The sequence below is a fragment of the Gymnodraco acuticeps genome, unplaced genomic scaffold, assembly GCF_902827175.1.
Source record: "Gymnodraco acuticeps unplaced genomic scaffold, fGymAcu1.1, whole genome shotgun sequence".
In the NCBI taxonomy this organism is placed as follows: domain Eukaryota; kingdom Metazoa; phylum Chordata; class Actinopteri; order Perciformes; family Bathydraconidae; genus Gymnodraco; species Gymnodraco acuticeps.
The window spans coordinates 3806678-3828510 of record NW_022990501.1 but is presented as its reverse complement, the minus strand read 5'-3'; the positions used below and the strand labels follow the sequence as shown (position 1 = coordinate 3828510).

The window sequence follows — 21833 nt, the reverse complement described above, 5'->3', positions numbered from 1 at the left end:
CAGAGACAAAAACGTTTACTAGGACTTGTTAACTACTAGAACTTGTTAAAAAAATTGCACTGTTTCTTCATAGCCCAATAACAAAGACCAAAACATATTATTAAAACATAATTTACGGAACTCATGTTCCACACGTTCACTTACAACCGGTGACGCCATCTTTCTTCCAGAGCCGTTGTCCTACTCAGTTTTTCTGGTGGTGACCTATCTTGCATTGCAAAGAGTCTTCACAATTACCCATAACTCCCCTGAAACGTATGACCTGTCTCTGGCCTTGGAGTGTGGCGCGGTGCTGCTAGTTGTCGGTCTCTCAGTGTGTGCTGGCTGTTGGACTTAATTTGTGCTAACTGTCTAGTGTTCCTGTCCGACAACTCCGCTAGTAATCTGGGGACCGTTACGGCGGAGCTGAGCAACAATGCTGAAATGTAGAACTGTATGGAAAAAGCTTGCACCACTTGCTAGAGCTTCATCCACGCTCTGCCGGCAGAATGTGAGGAGAACAGGTAAGTTAACTAACTAGTGTTAGGTACACTAAACTTGTCCTTGTGAGAAATGCAAACACTCATTTCGCGTGGCATGATATTGCACACTACGACAGAATATTAAACCAGAAGGGGTATTTTTTAGCTTAGTTTCTGTATGTTGACCTTCGTTTAGCTGTCACAAAGCTAACGTTAACTGAGCGAATGGCAACATTCAGGAGTCAATGACATTTTTATAACTGGGTTAGCTCAGAGCATATTGCGCTACAAAAGTTGTAGCCGTCACCTTAAGCCTGCTAGAAAACAGTGCTCAGTGAATGAATAAGAAATAAACGTGTCATTGTCGCATTATTTTTGATTCATTGCTGGTTTGCATTATGCTTTTTACAGATACTACGCCATAGTTTGTAGCCCGTCATATTTAACCATGCTTGCATAAGCCGAATTTGTTTTTGATCACGTGATCGTCCAGTTTATTTGACCCTGAAATAATTGGCACAATGTGTAGAACAGTGTGCTTCATCTTCAATGATGAAGGAAGGCAGCTATTATAGCCGGTTTTCAGTGGTGTAAAGTAACTAAGTACTAGTCTGTAGCGAAGGACAATTTTGAGAGACTTGTACTTTACTTGAGTGTTTCAATTGTTTTGCTACTTTGTATTCTACTACAGTTCAGAGGTAATTAGTGTACTTTTACTCCACTACATTTATTCAATGTTTTTAGTTACTTTGCACATTTGATTAAATGATGTGAAATATAATCAAGTCTTAAATCAGACTTTAGTTTCACCTGGAGTCATGTCCCATTTCAGAGTAATATATTAAACTGCTGGATTTGTATATCTTTTTTTTTTAGCTACAATCTGTTCATCACAGCCGGTGAAAGTGGTGCTGCTATTCATTACTTTATACATTGCTGCTGGATATTTAACTTACAACTATATAGCATAGTTTATTTATATCTTTATTTGCTAATAATCTGAATCTGTAAAGCAACTAGTAACTCATTCTGTCAAATGTAATGCAGTTGAGTAAAAGGTACAATATTGGCTTCCAAATTGTAGTAGAGTAGAAGTATAAAGTAGCATAAAATAAAAAGACTTAAGTAAAGTGCAAGTACCCACAATGTTTACTTTCGTACAAAACTTGAGTAAATAAATGTCACTACATTACACCACTGCAAAAAAGTAACATTCAACCAACTCTAAATAACCTGTCTCAGTCCTGAATATGATAAGTCAATAGTTCACATGTCCCGTTGTGCCCTAAATATGAAAAATAAACTTCAGTCTGGCATCATCCACGTGCAGTCTTTTTCACATGCCTAAATATGAATCATCAATGTTGGCCTACTATTAAGCCACTTAGGCTGGCCTACTTCCAGCCACCTGACATCATTTCTCTAATGCAAGTTTAACAACTCTTCACTAGATGCGTTAACATTCAGAACTTTAATTGATTTCCTCAGCCTGATCAACGTTTGCAGATTGGGCCCACAGGCTTTCAGTTTGACACCTACCGGTGTATATATACTGTAAGAGGAAAGTAGTTCATGAAATAGATGATCAAAAAGCGGATTCAAGCCTGTAAACTTAACTGAAATTGTGTCTGCCTTTTTGTATCCATCTTAAACAAAAGCACAAGGATTATTAACCATACATTTTCCCGCTTACTCTTGACATGTAAACTAAGATATATTATGACCTTGCAGTCAGCAAAGATCCTGTAGTGAGACATGATTATACTATGAGCATTTCCAAAATACTTATTATTAATAATGTTATTGACTGAATAATTAAGTTGAGCAAGTGTCATTGTCAGTCATATAGCCGTCACCTCATCAACATAAACAATAATGGAGAGTGTCTCTATGGGAACAGACCAGCTTTAGTTTTTCACCTTATACTCCACTTCCAAGATATCAGAATTGTGTACCTCTGGTTGGATGTAAACTACATTTTGTTGTCTTTGTTTTAGGACAATAAAGTTGAATCTAATCTAATCTAAAAAAAGATAGAAGCAAAGCATGTGTTTTAATAAAATACAACACACATTTTTAGTCATCCTTTATTTTGAGTCCTTACACACGATTTTCGGCCTTGATAGATGTCGGGCCGCCGATTCGACATGTTGAATTGGTAGGCTGTCGGCCAAAGAAATCACTCTGATTGGCTGTTGAGCTGGCGAATCAGTGCATGAGGAGCGAAATGGAAGTGAGGGACCCAAACAAACAATTAAGGCGAGACACGGCAGGCAAAAACATCGTTTTTCAAGTACTGGTCAATTTTGAGATTTTGTGCTATTTTGATTCTATAACATGTTTTCTTTCAGGCTTTTGGAAGGAAAACGTACAAAATACACATTTAAGTGTTTATTTTACTATAGTTTGTCTATTTGCGTCTGTAGATTTCTCCTAAATTCACCAAAAGTTAGCATTCTAACGTAACATAAAGTACCGCGACCGCTGTGTGCACCATGTCAACAGAGATATCGTTGGAAAGCTGTGTCTCTCCTGCACAATCTCATCAGATCCAAATATGGTCGTTTCCTTTGTATCAGCAACCAATCGTGAAAGCACAAAGGGGTCTTAAACCAAGAAACGAAATCTCATTGGCTGGTGTCAATTTCTGACAACGTGATTCGTTCAGATGCGTCACGTGGTGTGCTAAAACACTTCCTGGTTAGCTTTCCGCTAGAAATTGAAATCTCAAAATGGCAAAAGAACGGCGAAAAAAACATTCACAGAGAAGACGACAACAATTGTCACTTGCACGAAGCAAGATTATACAAAAAACAAATGACCCGAACATGAAATACCTTCATGGAGTGCGTCGATGCGCAAGCTATCATCCAAAGAACAGGAGGGTTTAGCTAGCGCCTCACTGCCATCTTTAAAGGTCGTTTTCTCAAAATAAGTTTTTTCTCCTACTCTGAGTTCGACATTTCAACTTCAGTAGCACGTACATACACCAAACCTTCCAGTTATATTCCTATCAATATTATGAAGGCTTTTACTGTAGGGTTTGTTCATATATAATTCATAGCCTGAATTATACAACATTGTATACCTAAAAACATGGCGAAAATGGATATTTTAGGGCTGTTGAGAGTATTTTCTGATTTATGGAGTGATAAAAAGAGATATCCAATATCCCTTCTGTAAAAGCCTTAGATACTAATATGACTACAAAATGAAACAAGAATTTTGAACCTGGCTATATCCAAAGTTCAGATTTCGATTCCTGAAATGTGTTAAAATATGTGCATATTTAATGAGATAATGGGTAATTTGCATATTTAAACATGCTATTTCAGAAAACTTGTAATACAAAAAACAATTGCCTTATTGTAAGTAATTAACTGGAGAAATTACTAGCTGATACCTTTAAGTTAAAAAAAATTACCCTATTCACCTGGGATGTCTCGCCTTAAGAAGGCAAATCTGAGATTTCATTTAACTCCAGCTCTCGACACAGGTTCGGGAAAGCCCCGTGAGCTTCTCGCTGTAGAGTGAAAATGGAACGCACACGCTATTTGTTGTTTGTTTATATCACGCAGTCTGTCTTCCGGTTGTTGCCTCTTTTGAATGACGAATACACACTACTGCCGTCTGCTGGTAAGGAGAGTTATTGCCACTCATGCATGCGCAGTTCGTACGTGCTTCTTGGCCGTCGGCTAAAGTCTTTGCGGTGTGTTCCAGTGCGACACATAGCCAAGACGCAGGAGGCGTGAGCCGACGTTCTGTCGGGACGTGTTCTTTGGTGTCAGTTTGGTGTGTAAGAGACTTAAAGGTCAGTTTAGAGTGAAAATGTGACAAAAAGAATTGTAATCATAATTGTAGAGCCATGGTTTAAAACTCTTCCTATGGAGATGTAAAGTACTGAAACCACGATTGACCTCTCTCTGTTTACTTTTGACCAATCTCAATGTCTGTTTTTCTCATTTTTGTTTTCAGCATTAAACAATGGCAGAACACCAGCATATGTGTCTGCGGCTCACATGTCCAGTGGGCCTGCAGGGGGAGGTCGTGCAAACCAGATGTATGTCCTTCTGGTTGGAGCAGCCTGCGTCGGGGGTGGAGTATACGTGAGTTGGTTTAGTCTGTCACAGGACATGCATTAAAAATCAGTGGAATTATCAGTGGAGGTCAGTGACGCAAATGCTAGTTGCTGACAACTTTTCTGTTTTTATCTCAGACATACCGAACTGTCAAGGGAGATGGCCAAAGATATCAGGAACGTATTGAAGAAATCTCCTCCCGACCAAATAAAACACAAGCCTCCTACATCCAGACAGAGCCTCCTGGTGAGCATTTTATATTAACTGATTTTAAGTGATGATGAAACATTGACCTTTTACTTAATTCCCTAAACAAGTCCAAATATATTCCTACCCGAGCCTGGACATTTCACTGTGTGTTTGGTCACGATCAATTAAGAATTTCCCTGTTTTGTTTTCCTGTAGCTGTGGAAGCCACTGAGACAGAAGGTGAGTGTTTTCTCTTTAATTGCTGAGTAGATGTTTATTTTAAGATTGCTATATCAAACTCCAACTCTGTTAATAGGTAGTAAAACTTATTATATTTGCTACAATGAACAGAGAGCTTGTGCTTAAGCGACAACATTCTTACGAACAATGCCTGTAAAGGTGACTTGGTGTTGGGAGTATAGTTGAAATCAGCTGACTCTGCACTGCATGGTGTAATTTCCTATTTCAATGTAAAAAGGAGCGATTGAGACCACTAAAGAAATTGTATTTGAATCTGTTTTGCGCTGGTTCATGAAAGCCCTATTTTGAATTAAAGGGGGGCAAAAATGAATGTCTTTTTTAAAGATAAATATTGAAAGGGGTTGAATAAACATGATTTCCGCAAGACTGAAAATTCTTTAGATATTTGTATTTTACTTTCTGCTGCCTGTATGTGTGTCTTCCGCAGTGTGTTTGTGGGTACCCTGTAAATAACTGGTTTAAAATGTAAACAACTTCATTTAAACCCTGCTCTTAATGTCACATAACACAAATGTAATCGTGTTTAAAATTAATCTAACTAATAATGTCATAGCTAATGAGCGATAGAATTACTAACAAAGCACTTATATACTAATAAAGGACTGGCTTATCTAAAGCCAGTTGAGTAGCACTTGAAATGTTTTAGCTCTATGAAACCTGGGGCCTGTACTACGAAGCTGGTTCAACCTAACCTGGATGTGTTTGAGTTAGCCGGTTGGCCTAATCCAAAACATACGCTCTCGCTAAACGGTAATACGACCCGTGTTATCAAGTGGATCGCTCAAGCCAGCCGTGTCCTATCTAGTTAGGTGCGCGTTCACATGAAAGGGGTGGTATCTGGAGCATTCAACCAATCACAGACATGGAGAAGCATACTGACAGCACAGCGTCATACTTCCTGAATGAAAAGTCAACTATAATATTAGACATATGAAGAAGTTAAACTTTAAACATCCATGACTTAAACACTTTATCCAGGATCAAAGCCACAGAGCTGCACCTGCAAGGTGAATACAGCTGGTAACAGAACAAGTGTTTGAATGCGTACATTAACAGGTTTATGATATCACTGCCCCGTCTAAAACACGATCTGACTTTAATTACATTTGTCTCGAGTGTTTCGTCAACTTAATGTGTTGCTTAAAATAATACTCATGCATACAGTATGTGACACTGAGTGTTGCACGGCCAGATACGGCTCAGCAGACTCAGATAAGGAAATATATGATACATTATGATGTGATATGCCGCGGACTGTACTTAATGTTACTCTGATCCGGTTACTTATGTTGTGGCAGATATTTAAGTAAGCTTTCTTAATGCTAATGTTATAATAGTCAGATTGCTCTGAAGATGGAGGTGATATTCTATTAATGTTCACGTTCACACAGTCTGTGATTTTCGCCAGCCGTCTTTCCTGCGACGGCAGCTTCTCTGTATTTCCTTTCTCCTGTAATATGACTTGATCGCTTTAAACTCCTCACACTGAGCTCTGATTGGTCAGCAGGCGGAGCTTTCACTGAGTTGATCTCTTAGCCTGCAACCTAACCTGGTCCCGACCAGGTTAGCCGCACAGCATAAGTTACCATGGAGATCTAGCCTGCTAAAAAGAGAACCAGCTTCGTAGGACCGGAAACCCGGAGTTTTCCCTGAAGTTAGCCGGCTAAGCGAAAATCCTGCTTCGTAGTATACCCCCCAGATGTACTTGTATGATTCTAGAATTCTTCAAGTTTGTATCGTGTTGGTCAAACGCACTTATTGTAAGTCGCTTTGGATAAAAGCGTCAGCTAAATGGTATGTAATGTTTGTTATTCTGATAATTTCTCTGTCAGCCGTCCCTGAGCCAGAACCTGAAGCAGCCCCTTCATCAGGAGAGCCGAGCCCTCCAGCCGCTGACGTTGAAGCAGTGATCCCCACTGAGACAACTGAAGCCCCCCCTGAAACATCTGAAGCCCCCCCAGGTTGTCTGCATACTTTTCTATATCCTGACATGCATGCAGAACATGGGCCTCCTGTATAAAGAATGCACTTGAACCAAAAACGAATAGGAGAATAGAAAACTTTAAAGCATGTGGAATATTGTGTGCTATACTCTGTGCACATAGAATACTTTAAAGAGAACTGAGGTGTTAGAAATGTTGCCCCCAGCTGGAAAAGCCATGTTACTGCAACACAACAAAAGCAGGCTGTAAAACGCACCTGGGTCATAAGATCCAAAAATGTAGACTTGTGGAATGTGTTAGGAGGGTTTCTATACATAACCAAAAAAGCCACAAATATGTTGACACGGAAGGACCCACCTGTCTTTGGGCTCCTCTTTACACCATGCTCATAACTGTCCCACAAAAGTAATATATTACAAATCACATTTCTTGGTGATGACGTGTTTTATACAGGAGGCCCTCTAGATATTTGATACGTGTATTGTCTGTGTGAGTATTGTCTCTGTTTACTGCATGAACTGTGCCGGTGTCCTCTTGTGGCATGTGTTAATTTTGTATTCACCTTCTATTTAGTGACGCAGGTGGCCTGTTCAGTATTTCCTGTTGGGTTTAATTTACTTTTACCTTCATATTAACCCTTTACAGATTGAATACAACTTTGTACTCTCACACCTATGACTTCCATTCTCACCTGTAAATATTTCTGTTTTTGTGGGACACAGTCGTTGGAGTTACAAATATCTTGGCTCCTAATTTGCTCTGATATATTTGTGATTTGAAATCGACCCTCCTCTCTGATGTTTTCTGTCAAAACGTGTGAAACTTTGTCTTGTGGGGTTGTGATGTTATATGTTGTGATATTTTTGCTGATGAGTGGAAGCTGCCCTTTGAGGTTAACTATTTCTCTTACCTCAAATGTTTACATCCTGTGTCCTAATTGCATAAAGTCCTCACAGCGGCTTCTAATTGAAACAGTAAGTCTTCAAACAGAATACAGGTTATTCTACTGCTGAACGTCTGTGTGGTAAGACATGCTTGAGTTATAATGAGCAGTGACATCATCTTCTTATGTACGAACTCCATATTCTCCCTTATGCTAAACGTTTGCTCTGTAGAGGTTAACCACACATTGGGCAGCTTCCACTTGTCTAAGTGTGCATGCTCTGCATATTGTTCCCAGGGTGGATCGGAGGAAACGCATGGATCTTGTTGATCTTCCCCGTTAATAATCTTATAAACTCAATTTAATCTTAACCCGTTTATGAACAGCAGAGGAGCCAGTGGTAGAAGTCCCCCCAGAGGAGGCAGCAGAACCCCCTGCTGCTCCTGTAGTTGAGGAGGGTAAGAAATGAGGACAAAAGATACTGTGATCTAATATATTTATTCATTCTATCTTGAATAATGGATACATTCTTAGTCCACGAACAATTTTCTCAACCTATCGATGAGTTAACTAAAGATTTTCTCCATGAAGCAAAAGCAACACTTTAAATATTTTGCCTACCAGAGAACTTTTTCATAAGTTTCTTGGAATTAAGTTATTAAACATAAAAACATATAGGAAAAAAGGGGCAGCCCTTTGTGTTGTTGGTATACAACAACCAGCAGCAATAGGGAACTGCTGTCAATAAATTGCAGTCTGTAAAGGACACGAGTGACAGTTTGAAGAGCCATGGGGCCCCGCCAAGCTGCTTCACAGAGCACTGTACACTTTAAAGTGTATTGATATTAATCGTGCTGTTCTACACTGCACATCGTGTCCCTAGCCATACAATGTTTATTTCCAAAAATACTTAATTGTAGAAGTATTTTGCTAGTGTTTAGATGCTTTTATCAGGCTATACATCATGGAGCTAAACTCTTATTCATGGTGACAACAACAATCATAACCAAGTCGCGGCTACCTGCATTATGTAACTGTGCCACTTTACTACCAGAACCATCAGCAGCAGAGCCAGTGGTAGAAGCCCCCCCAGAGGAGGCAGCAGAGCCCCCTGCTGCACCTGTAGTGGAGGAGGGTAAGAGAAGAGACAATACTCTGATTTCATTCATCGTATTGGAAAGATAATAAGGTGCCATTTAGTGCTTTTCTATCTGACCTGAGTCTGTAGACGATAACACCCTGCAGTTCATCTTAATGAAAATAACCCTACAGAGAAATACAACTCGATTTTCTTTAGCCTTCCCTTGATCTGGTCTGTTAGTCTTGTTTAGAGAAGTCTCGTACTGAAATCTCACACTCTCTCACATGGTTGAAAGCAACTATATACTTAAACATATTTCTTTACGTTAACAAACTTTAAGAAAACCAGAACTCTGCGCCAATTCTCACTCACATTCTCACCGCGGTTTTATCTGTTGGGTCGTTTTCAAAATGTTTTCATATACATATAAAAACAATGCCCTGTGAAATGACTTTGCAGGTTATTTAGCAACTGCAGCATTTCTTGCGCAATATTGGACGAATTTAAAACATTGTTCCTCAATACCGCTTAGTACGGTGGCCCTGAAGTGCAAGACACCACAGCATTTCAGAAAACACCACAGCATTTCACATTGGATGGAAAGGGTATTCCTTAGGGAGAACACTTCTTGTTTGTGATTGGACAGAGCCAGCCATAGAAGCACTGCTGTGGTTGGTTGTTTTTGCTGCCAGTCAAGAAATGAGGCTTCGTGATTGGCCCAACACATCAGCCGTTAGCTGTTAGCACACACTCAGAGCTCACAGCTCCTCATATCTGTTCAGAAACTGGACAACAGTTAAAGATATACAAAACACAGACTGTCATGGTGAATACAGTCGCTGCTTTATTTATGTATGTATGACGTTGTTGTGAGTGTGGACGGAGCAGCTACAGGTTAGTTTAGCCTGATCGATCCGATTCCGATAGGATTTACATGGAGATACGGCCCGCCCCCTCTCCAGCGTCTTGTTTGAATAACAGGAGTAAACACAGAATGAATGCTTTATTAATTCATGGTTTTTAAGGGGCTTATCTCCATGTAAATACTATGGTAGACCACCCAATATTCGCATCGCTCTAATCGCTCGAGTTTCACCGCGGCTGTCAGCTGTGTTTGCTCCTGTCATTCAAACAAGAGGCGCTGGAGAGGGGGCGGGGCGTATCTCCATGTAAATCCTATGGGAGATACCAACTACAACAAAATGAACATATTTGACCGTGATTTAATTGTAATACACGTTTCAAAGTGATGCCGATCGTAACTACATACTGATAACGGTTAGTAAAAACCATGAATTAACGCTTTGACAAGTCTGCAGATAAGACGGCATGCGAAAAGCTTTTAAAATGCGTGTTTTCTTAATGGAATCGGATCCATCAGGCTAAACGAACCTGTTGCTGCTCCGTCCACACTCACAACAACGTCATACAGACATAAATAAAGCAGCAACTGTATTCGCCATGACATAGACAGTCTGTGGTTTGTACATGTTTAACTTGTGTCCAGTTTCTGAACAGATATGAGGAGCTGTGAGCTCTGAGTGTGTGCTAACGGCTGATGTGTTGGGACATATTTCGCTGTCGGGTGCTGACCAATCACGAAGCGTCATTTCTTGACTGGCAGCAAAAACAACCAACCACAGCAGTGCTTCTCTGGCTCTCTGTCCAATCACAAACAAGAAGTGTTCTCCCTAAAGGAATACCCTTTCCGTCCAATGTGAAATGCTGTGGTGTTTTCTGAAATGCTGTGGCGTTTTCTGAAATGCTGTTGTGTCTTGCACTTCAGGGCCACCGTAGCTTAGTCACTGAAACACAAAAAATATAGGGGCTATGTTAAAAAAATATTCAAGTTACCCTGTAAAGATGTCCTAACGATATTATCAGTAATTCATACCAGTCATTCTGCAACTCTGCCACTATACTAGCAGAACCATTCGCCCCCTCTGAGCCCCCCCCAGCCGAGCTAACAGAGCCCCCTGCAGCTGTTGAGGAGAGCGGTAAGCAGCCTCAGTCTGACCTCTGCATGGAACCAGTACATTTACCGCCTGTGAGGGTTTGTTTTCTCTTAACCGGTTGTTGCTCCGGTTACACTAACAGAACCTACAGCAGCAGCAGCAGCAGCAGAGCCCGCCGAGCCTCAGCCTGAAGCTGTGGCAGAGAGCGGTAAGACCAACGAGAGGACGGAGCGGGAAGCGCTTTTCCCATTTCAAAGACTTTCTCTCCTATTTCTTGTTTTAGCATTTATCCCTCATTACAGCTCTTCTCCCTGCCTGTGTTGTGTTTTTACATTGCATGGATAATGATAAAGGTGAACACACGAGTAACATGTTAAGGATGTTTTATGCAGGAGGCTGCATGAACCTCGACCTCGGTGCAGACACTGACACTATTTCCCATTTTGTTAATTTCAAACACCTTCTCTCCTGTGTATTGTTTTAGTATTCATCCCTCATTACAGATCTTCTCCCTGCCTGTGTCTTTTATGTTTACACTGTTCGGGTACTGGTAATGATAAAGGTTAACACACATGAGTATTTGTTAAGGATGTTTTATACAGGAGGCAGCTGCAGTTGATTGCATGAACTTTGACTGTGCCCTCTTGGTGCATGTATGACTTTGTATTTAGTGATACATCCTCTAACCTTAACCCTTTTCAGTTTCAGTAGATCTTTTGACACTCACGCATACTCACCTCGTTCTGAAATGGTTTTGTGGGATATAGTCGTTAGAATTGTCAGTATTTATTACAAATATCTTGGCTCCTGTTGGCTTTGTTATATTTGTGATTTAGAATGTATTCCTTCCTCTTAAGACTGTTTCCAAACTAACTTTAAGTGATAATATTGTTTATAAGTGAAAGTTGCCCTTTAAGGTGGATATTGTGTTTTACCTCTAAACATATTGTTTTTGTAATGCTCTGTCTCAGGGGTAAAAAGTCTTTACAGCAGAGAAAAAAAACCGTACAGAAGTTATAACTCCTTACTCTTCTCGATGTACGTCTCTGTAGAGGTCACCCACACATCGGGCAGCTTCCACTTGTTATAAGTGTGCATGCTCTGCCTAATGTTCCCAGGGTGAAGCGGAGGAGGTGCATGTATCCCGACGGTCCTCCCCTTTTTAATAATTGAACCCGTACTATTGATTGCCCTAACAGCAGCAGAGCCAGTGGTAGAAGCCCCCCCAGAGGAGGCAGCTGAACCCCCTGCTGCTCCTGTAGTGGAGGAGGGTAAGACATGAGATGAGAGGACACTCTGATCTAATTCATTTATTAAAAAAATGACGAGTTGCCATTTACACTTCTGCTTTCCCATTTGACACCAGTCTGTGCAGTAGATAACACTACAGCTCAGTTAAAGAGTAACTAAGGGTTTATTTCAACTTCAACCCTATTTTTCTAATGGGGACAACAATTTAGCAGATTGCAGCCATTAAGCTGTCTGCAATACAGAGTTAATGTGTAAAATGGATTGTTTTTGCCACTGAAGAGTTCATATTCCTTTTTATAAGTGTCTCACAACTTTATGGAAAGGACCCTGCAGAGGAGTTTTTCATTGCTGTCTTTCCGGCTACAAGTCACATGACACAATGACAAACATTTATTTATCTCAAGGGTCCTTTTACATAATTATGTCAGACGCATGTAACAACACTCTTGACACAAGTGATTACATTGCAGCTCATATAGCTGCTGCAGCATTCTCGATTCGGACTAGTTAAAAAAAAATATATATTGTCCCCTTAAAAACAAAAACATGGTAAAATAGGGTCCATAGTAATCTGTTGTTACCATTGAATGCATATTGTAGATAATATCTCTTGTGCATATCAGAGGTCATTATGTAACTCTGCCACTATACTAGCAGAACCCTCCGCCCCCTGTGAGCCCCCCCCAGCCGAGCTAACAGAGCCCCCTGCAGCTGTTGAGAGCGGTAAGCAGCTTCCGTCAGACCTCTGCATGGAACCAGTACTTTTACCGTCTGTGAGGGTTTGTTTTCTCTTAACCGGTTGTTGCTCCGGTTACACTAACAGAACCTGCAGCAGCAGCAGCAGCAGCAGAGCCTCAGCCTGAAGCTGTGGCAGAGAGCGGTAAGACCAGCGAGGAGGACTGAGCGGGAAGACACTGACACTATTCCCCATTTTGTTCATTTCAAACACCTTTCCTCCTTTTCATTGTTTTTAGCATTCATTTCAGATCTTCTCCCTGCCTGTTTTTGTGTTTATAAATTGTTTGGGTAATGATAAAGGTTAACACACATGAGTAACATGTTAGGGTTGTTTCACTGTGCCCTTTCGGTGACACTATTTCCCATTTTGTTAAATTTCCCTTCTTTTTATATTTGTAACTTTCTCATTGCAGCTCGTTCGTGTATTCCTCACATTGTTTTGCTACTTGTAATGATAAAGGTTAATCTCACTCACATTCATTTCTTTAATTTCTTTTTCCATTTACTCCTTTCAGGTGTATTTGTGTGTAGTGATGAGCATCTAAGAATATGGACTGACTGTTTCTCTCTCTCATTCACACTCCAGGAGACTCTGCAGCTGCCTCTCTCAAGGTCCCCTCACACGCCCCCTACCTCCTTATTGGAGGAGGTACCGCCTCCTTCGCTGCCGCCCGGTCTATTCGAGCCAGAGACCCCGGTGCCAAGGTCAGCATTCAGTTCATCATTTACCTTGTTGTTCCTCAATTACATTTGTTGTTTTGTTTCTCATGTACTCTATCTGGCTTTTTACATTTATTCTTGCCACCAGGTGCTGATTGTGACTGAAGAGCCAGACGCTCCATACATGAGACCCCCTCTTTCCAAAGAGCTGTGGTTCTCTGATGACCCCAGTGTGACGGAAACACTGCGTTTCAAGCAGTGGAATGGAAAGGAAAGGAGGTGTGTTCCTGTGTGGTTTTCTTTCCGTTCCTTTCCCTGTGCCTTCCTTACAGTCTGTCTCTCTGCGGTGATAAGTGGTCATTACAATCTGTGTCTTACTGGGACATCTCTTCACTTTCATCTAAAACAAGGTGGACGTCCTTGGTCATTCGGAGTACTAAACTCTGTATACTAACTTCCCACTGTACATTTGTATTGTCATTTTATATATAAATATGTTCTAAGATGGTTATACCTTTTGTGTTTCCTTTGCCAGTATCTTCTTCCAGCCACCATCATTCTACATCACTGCAGAGGAATTGAGTAGTGCAGAAAATGGCGGAGTGGCCATTCTCACAAACAGAAAGGTTTGCTTTATTTGTTTTCCTTCCACAATCAGAAACTAGGATATGCTGATGTTTTGATCATTTACAGTACACCATAGCAGTATTTACACCAATGGGATTTATGTTATTCATTTAAATGTACCTTTTCAGTGTATTGCGATTTCTGTCCACAATGTCTTCATCTATTTCAGGTGGTTCACATGGACGTGAGAGGAAACAAAATCAAACTGGACGATGACACTGAGATTTCATACGACAAGTGTCTGATTGCTACTGGTAAGCCTCTTCAAAATGCATTTATTACCATGAGTGGTTTAAACCTGGTGCAAGCTCATTTGAACTCTTTGCTTCAGGTGGTGTGCCAAGAAATCTCCAGGTCATTGAAAGAGCAGGAGAGGAGGTGATGCAGAAGACAACGTTGTTCCGCAAGGTCAGTGTGTCGCCACAAGGGGGCAATGACTTAGTTTCAGCCCCCGAAGGTCTGCGTAATTGAATGAAACACAGACACATTTTAGTTGTGGGAGTTAAAGTGAAGATAGACCTTGAGGAGAAATACTCTGTGAATTCCTCAAAATACTTTTTTTGTTTAACTTTATAAAAATGTAAAAACAGCAGGAAATGCAGATGCTTGCCCGGCTAATATAATACCTTAATTGGCTGCAGTTGGTTCAACATTGTCATTAGTTGTCCCACTATTTCTTATGGTTCAATAATTGCAGTATGATTTAATCTGCTGGAACATCTTACCCATGTTGGCTCCAACACTATCAACCTTTATCCCTTAACGTCAAACATTTACTTTAAGCTGTTACTTTCAGTAGGCTAATTGTCAGTCTAAAGTATCTATGTATTTTTACTTTTGTTGGTTTTGGTTGCATTATCATTGGACTAATGTTTCATTATCATTCAATTTGATTATTTTTGGTTTTAATAATTGTTCCTGTTTATTTGCTGATCTTTAGAACTATTTTAAGTCCTAACACAGATAAGTTAACACACTTGTATAAGGCCACGTTTTTGTCTTGGTAACTGTTTGGTATATCACTACCACAGTAAAAAATGTATATTTTAAATACGTGTTGCTGTATTCTGCAGATCGAGGACTTCAAAGAACTTGACAAGGTCTCCCGAAACGTCAAATCCATCACTATCATCGGAGGTGGATTCCTGGGCAGTGAGCTGGCCTGTGCCCTCGGCAGGAGATGTAAGACGGCTGGACGAGATGACAAATGACAGACCTATATAACTTCTGAAGTTAAACAGTTTCTCTGTTTGATTACTCAACCGTATCCTCTTTGTCCCTTCTGTAGCATCAGAGTTTGACCTGGAGGTGATACAGATGTACCCTGAGAAAGGCAACATGGGAAAAGTCTTGCCTGAGTATCTGAGCAACTGGACAACAGAAAAAGTCAAGAGCGGTTCGTGTCCCTTTGTCCAACACCCTGAGAAAAACCTAAACAATTCTAATCTACTCATTTCTTCTTTTACTAAATATTGTTCCCTTTGCCTTTCTAGAGGGTGTGAAAATAATCTCAGAAGCTTTGGTGAAATCTGTGGTCTCCAAAGATGACCAGTTAGAAATCCAGCTGAAGGATGGCCGATTGGTATGTCCAGGTTTTCACATGGTAATACCATAGAAATCCAGGAAGTGACTTATTAGTTACTGATATCTCTTGCTTCACCATGCAGGTGAAAACGGACCACATCGTGGCAGCTGTTGGCCTGGAGCCCAATGTGGACCTTGCCAAGTCAGCAGGTCTGGAGGTGGACTCTGACTTTGGAGGCTTCCGGGTCAATGCAGAGCTGCAAGCTAGATCCAACATTTGGGTGGTAAGTTAATGATCAGAAGTATTCCAGTAGTGGTCATTAAGATTATGACTTTCTGAAAGTGACCCCACATTCCAATTTTAACAATATCCTATCTTTAAAAAAACTGAGACTCGTGATAAGTGGACAAACTTCCTAGTTGATTAAATGATACATCCAGGCTTCTCTGTCAAGTTTTTGGGTCTTAGTTGAAAAATACTTCTTTAATCGATAAGACGCAAGCAGTTAAGAAACCAAAACCTTTTTACAACAGTCCTCTTCTCTTCTTGAGAAAATAAAAGATGGTGGCAATATACTTCTATCATTAATAGACAGTGCAATTAGATTGACTTTATTCATGCTGACTGAATGACTTCTGTGCACACTTCTTGAAAACTTGATTTAAAGTGATTATCTTGCATGATAGGGATCAGATAAACTCATTTTTATACATTTGTTGATTTAGATCAACTATGAGAAATGGTATTTGTCGTGTGCTTTTTGAATAGGACAAACATTTATTTCCCCACTGGTAATGAGTTGAAAAGAAAAAATATTAAATAAATACAATTTAAAATAAATAATAATACATCATTGAAACACGGCGATTGTTGTATCAGACACTTTTAATGAGTTGAAAGAAAAAAAACTAAATATATCAAAGATTTTAAATATTCATAGGAAAAGCCAAATTCACTGTGCCCGAAATAGGAGTTCTTCAGTCGTATCTTTTATCACAGTTTCCCCTTCAGGCAGACTCGGGCAACAATGCACCTCTGTTGTAGTAGAGTTAGATATTTTAATCCATCTCCTAAATCCTTTGTCTCTGGATTCAGGCGGGAGATGCTGCGTGCTTCTACGACATCAGACTGGGCCGCAGACGGGTGGAGCACCATGATCACGCCGTGGTGAGCGGGAGGCTCGCAGGGGAGAACATGACCGGAGCCAACAAACCATACTGGCATCAGTCCATGTTCTGGTGAGTGAGGGCTACTCCCCATGTCCTGCTACTAATGCTAACACAAGGTTATCATGGGTCACAAATTCAAAGCATTTTGCATATGAGAGCTGTAGCTGCAAGCCATGAGAGCAGCTCTAAATGGAAATGAGGGAGAAAGCGTGGTTCAGTCTGAATTGTTAAATGCACGGGTTCACATCCATTGAATACATATGCGGCCACTGTGGCAACATGTACAATTCTACAAACGATTCAGATTAAATCCATTTAGAAGTCAGATGTATGCATGATTGCCTTCAAGTCTTGAATACCATTAAGTTCTAAAATATTTAAACCGCCTTTAGAGGACATTAGTAGGGTTTTTTTTTCTTTACTCAGCCTCTTAAATGTACCATCTTTCTTAAAAAACACCTACCAGATATTCGGGGAGATCTCAAAACTTGAAGTACAGTGTGGAATATGGCCCGCACTACACGGATAAATGATATGAGTGCATGTTTTTAACAGCTGGTGAAATATGACACACTGCTGACATCATGGGTTCCCTGCAGTCCCAAATAAATCACAGGACCATGAGTCAAATAGTTGTGACTTGTGCACCAGCAGATGTGGTCAGATGATGTGTCGATGTTCCTCTGAATGGCTGTGAAATGTGTCTGCAGAACGAGGCTGCTGAAATGCCTCCTGGGTATCACACGCATCACCTTTTTAATTCAGCAGCAGTGCACAGTTTGTTTATTTAAATGCAGTTTTGAATTGTCTGCCTTTTTTAAGGGGACCCAGAGTTTGGGTCAAAAAGTGTGGGATCATGGGAGTTTTAGTTTTTACCACCATTGACTCCAACGTTGCGTTAAATATCAAACACATTGACGGTGAAGTACTACATGTGAAAACGAACATACAACACATTTCAGATACATTTTAAATGGTTAAACTAGCTATTATAACAAACTCTGTAACTTTACTGTCCTTTTATATGGATGAATATTTTGGCGCAAGAAAACATACTGAAGTTCTTATGTACATTATCTGTCTCTGTTGCTAACCTAGCACAACATAAAAAGCCCATCATCTGCCCTACACATTCAAACCTCTCTCTTTATGTGTTCTCTGTGAGCTTCTGAAATCTGTGTTGTACCCTTAATCAAACTTGATCCAGGTCACAAAGTTTCTGTGTTGGGTCCTTACATTTGTGGGAAATAAGCCTTTGAATTTGATGAAGAAGGTTTGGAAACCCTGTTGAAGCCTTTAGCATAAGTCTTAGCACAGCAGCACTGAAACAGGTTTACAAAAATGTTTCAATAGCCTTAGGTTTGAATATTGATTTAGTGTGCAGGCTCTCAGAATGACCGCAGCAAGTCATTTGTTAAAGAGCAACTTGCAGGTTTTACTAGATTTATGCTTAACCTTGCCTGAAAATTACAATTTAAAAAAAAAAAAAAAGTTAATGCAGGATTTGATATGTTTTACGAGACATAAGGGCAAGAATTCAGAGGGAAAGGAGCCGTTTTGAGCTCTGTTACTAAAAACTGCTTTTTTTAAACGTCATACGTCAAACGCGTCATATTACGACTTTCTCGGACTCCTTCTCTGCCCAATCCGCGGTAGTAGTTGGTAGTTGGTTTGAGCGGTTGTGATTTAGTGAGCTGGTATTTTTTCAGTAATTTTACATTGCATTTCACCATTTGTAATCATGGTGAGCTGGAGTTTGTGCAGGTTGCACAAACTCCAGCCTGTCAGGACATCGAGTCCACAGTCCACCTCTCTTAAAGAGCACCTTCGGGGGAGAGCATTGCAAAACTGGCCCCGGTAATGGTACAAATCTCAACCTGTCGTTCAATGGACAGCTTCCCCCCCCCCCATCTATGTATATACTCGCATTTTAGACTCTGTTACTAACTGTATATCTGTAGACTTGGTATGTCTTAAATGTCCGGTTAGGATGTATTAGAACGAAATCTAAAATGAAAATTGTAAACAAGCAATCTGTATGTAAAAAAACCACCTGTATGTAAATTGTAAATAAGCCATCTGTATGTCAAATATGTCTTATATGTCTTAAATGATATGATGAATTGGAAATGGGGGACCCTGATGTAAACAAGACGAAAGTCTTTCTCTGGTCTGCATCCCCTTAACAATTGTATGTTTTGAGCTGTACTGTACTGTACCCAATATACAAGCTGTTAATAAACTTTTCAATCAATCAATCAATCAATCAATCAATCAGTTTCCCTAACAGGAAAAGGACCGAGCTAGCTTCGTTCCTTCCTGGGTGCGAGGTGCATCCACCCCCCTGCAGCACATACTCTCCACAGCAGAAGCCTATCAAACAAAACGTTTATCAGGAAACCGTATTACATCTCTCTCCCCCCTTCGCCCCTCTCTCTCTCCCCATTCGTTCCTCTCTCTCCCCCCCCTTCGCCCCTCTCTCTCCCCCCCCTTCGCCCCTCTCTCTCCCCCCCCTTCGCCCCTCTCTCTCCCCCCCTTCGCTCCTCTCTCTCTCTCTCCCCTCCGGTACACAGCACCGTAAGACGTAGTGTTTTCAAATTAGGTAACGCGAGATACGGCTGATACTTGCGCATTAGTTTCTGTTATGGATCAGTATCAACAGTCCTGCCAGTAACGTTACTATATTATCAATACTACTTTAGTTATAGCCTGATATATGATTGCTAACTTTACAATGTTGTGATGTGACTGACGTTAGCTAACATTAACTGTAGCTAACGCCGGTCACTCACCAAGACAGCTGCTCTGTTCTCCACCGGTTCTCCTCACACCACAGCTCCATTTCTCGCCGATGGCCGTTATTTCTTCTAATCCTTGGCTGCTCCTGGTCTCTTGGACGCCTAGCAGGCTCATCATTATAAGGTTGTGGTCCGTCATATGCATACGAATATACATTTTCAACCTCTTCTGTGTCAAAACTAGCATCGTGAACCATGTTTATTAATACGTTAGACCGGCCGCTCTCCCCCATGTGATGTCACACGCGGGTGGTCTTTTTTTATGCGGAAGTAAAAATGTCTTACAAAAACTACGCCAGATGTCACTGTAGTATATTTTTAGAAAATCTAGTGTATGCATCATTTTCCTACACATGTATTCACTGGGGTCTCTAACCTGCAAGTTGCTCTTTAAGGGACATCATTTATGCGGTGTTGGTGAGGGGGTTATCACCAATTTCACATTTCGTGTGACAAACAAACAGTTGAAGCTGTTTTGACAGTTTTAAATCTAAACGTTTCTTTCGGTGGACGATAAACTTCAGCAGAACTATTTTAACAGAAGTTTGCACAATCATTTTTTATTTGTTTAGAAAAAGTAGCATGTTTAACTCATGTGTCAACTCCTAGTGGCTCCATCTCAGAATGAGTCAGCCGTCTGAGGGCACCGGTTTACAGTCAGACTCACAAATTGAGACGTTTCTGAGTGTAGCTAGATACAAAATGAAACTGAAACCCAAACAGCTTTCAGTAGATTCTGCATTGTTGGAGGACAAAGTCACTGCAACCCCCGACAAATCGTTCTCGGACATAACTTAAGATCACATATGCTTATTGTGAGTCTTTCCGACAAATACCAAATAGGATAAATGATGAAGGGAGGATATTTTGGATTATGGAGCCTTTTAAAAAAACAAAAACTGCAACTTGGAGAATGCTTCTTGATCTGAAATCTTTGATTTAACGTCTTCATCAATATGTTTCCCAATGTCCTTTTCTCTCAGGAGCGACCTTGGGCCTGATGTGGGCTACGAGGCCATTGGGATCGTTGACAGCAGCCTACCAACAGTAGGAGTGTTTGCCAAAGCCACTGCCAAGGATACGCCTAGAGCTGCCACAGAGCTGTCAGGTATTTCAGAAGTATTGATCAAATATAAAAAAACTGAATTTGAGGAACCATGCTAAGATTAAGGTTTATCCATTTAATGTATGACAGGAACTGGAATCCGGTCAGAGAGTGAGACAGAAGACACAGCCACCAGCCCAGTGGCCTCCTCCACGCCCGCTCCCTCTGGATCCCACAAAGACGAGTACGGAAAGGGAGTCATCTTCTACCTGAGGGACAAGGTGGTGGTGGGCATCATCCTGTGGAACGTGTTCAACAGGATGCCCATCGCTAGGAAGGTACGTCACTGTTAGAAAAATGCTTTGTGTCTTATAAGGATTCAAAATCTTGTTTTGGTTCAGCAAATCGGCCAAAATCAGCAACCTAATTTGTCTATAGTCGCCTTTTAAAAATATATATACTGCTTCTTTTTTTACCATGGTGTACGTACAGTATCACTTTTTCTGCACTAAACTTCTGCTGTTGTAATAATGTACATTTCCCCCTTGCGGGACAAACAAAGGAATTCTGATTCTGATTGTGTTCTGTAAATCTTTTTGTAGATCATCAAGGACGGCGAGGAACACTCAGATCTGAACGAAGTTGCCAAACTGTTCAACATCCACGACGATTAAGATGGCCGCCACTTATGAAAGCAACGTTTCATGTTAAAACTGAACTTTGGCAGGCATTGCCTCACTCTTGAAGACACAACCGATCACACAAGAAAAAACAACAGCGTTCATGTAAATGATGTCATGTCGCTGAAATGTGTTTCATAAATGGGAATTTCTGTGTTTCACCCGTTTGCGCTTCTTTTTCTATCCAGGAAAAATCATTGTCTTCTTTTCCACCCAAAACCTTTGCTCGTGTTTAGAAAAAACCCCAGATGTGATGTGCCAGTAGTGTCATACCAGTTTGCACAAATGCTGAGCGTGGAATATTGTGTTTCTGTGTGTGATCAGAGCAGCTCGTCGTCAGAGAAGCTGCAATAAAGGCTATTTTTAAATTGGAGCGATCCCATTATTCTTATTTTGCTCGCAGATAGTAACTCTGATGACGGATCAGTTGAAGGGCATTCTGCGCTCTGTGTGCTTGAGCTCATCTGTCCTCGAGCATTTTCATCATC

At 40.7% G+C, this 21833-nt stretch overlaps 1 protein-coding gene across 15 annotated transcripts; it reads left to right on the top strand.

The window, feature by feature from the left end:
- Positions 1–224: 224 nt before the first annotated feature.
- Positions 225–21716, top strand: aifm1 (apoptosis inducing factor mitochondrion associated 1). 15 transcript variants are annotated; one of them, XM_034226619.1, is made up of 25 exons: positions 225–503; positions 4437–4567; positions 4678–4786; positions 4946–4969; positions 6823–6951; positions 8206–8274; positions 8871–8951; positions 10823–10894; positions 10995–11060; positions 12052–12123; positions 12758–12826; positions 12927–12983; positions 13428–13546; positions 13650–13780; positions 14037–14127; positions 14298–14382; positions 14460–14536; positions 15202–15310; positions 15417–15524; positions 15622–15710; positions 15796–15936; positions 16749–16891; positions 20604–20728; positions 20816–21003; positions 21268–21716. In XM_034226619.1, exons 1-25 carry the CDS (start codon positions 416–418, stop codon positions 21337–21339), a joined length of 2445 nt encoding a protein of 814 aa, XP_034082510.1. In that variant the 5' UTR covers positions 225–415; the 3' UTR covers positions 21340–21716. The 15 variants fall into 15 exon arrangements, with proteins under 15 accessions (XP_034082510.1, XP_034082512.1, XP_034082511.1 ...); XM_034226621.1 differs by having other exon boundaries at positions 8203–8274; positions 10826–10894; positions 12761–12826; XM_034226620.1 differs by having other exon boundaries at positions 8203–8274; positions 10826–10894.
- Positions 21717–21833: the final 117 nt, after the last annotated feature.

What these genes read in the sequence shown, in the direction of transcription:
- aifm1 (XM_034226617.1), top strand. Translation starts at nt 416, where the DNA reads ATGCTGAAATGTAGAACTGTATGGAAAAAGCTTGCACCACTTGCTAGA. An exon ending in TGAAGCTGTGGCAGAGAGCG is followed by an intron (nt 12,984 to 13,427) that starts GTAAGACCAGCG and finishes TTCACACTCCAG; the next exon opens with GAGACTCTGCAGCTGCCTCT. An exon ending in AGCTGAAGGATGGCCGATTG is followed by an intron (nt 15,711 to 15,795) that starts GTATGTCCAGGT and finishes TTCACCATGCAG; the next exon opens with GTGAAAACGGACCACATCGT.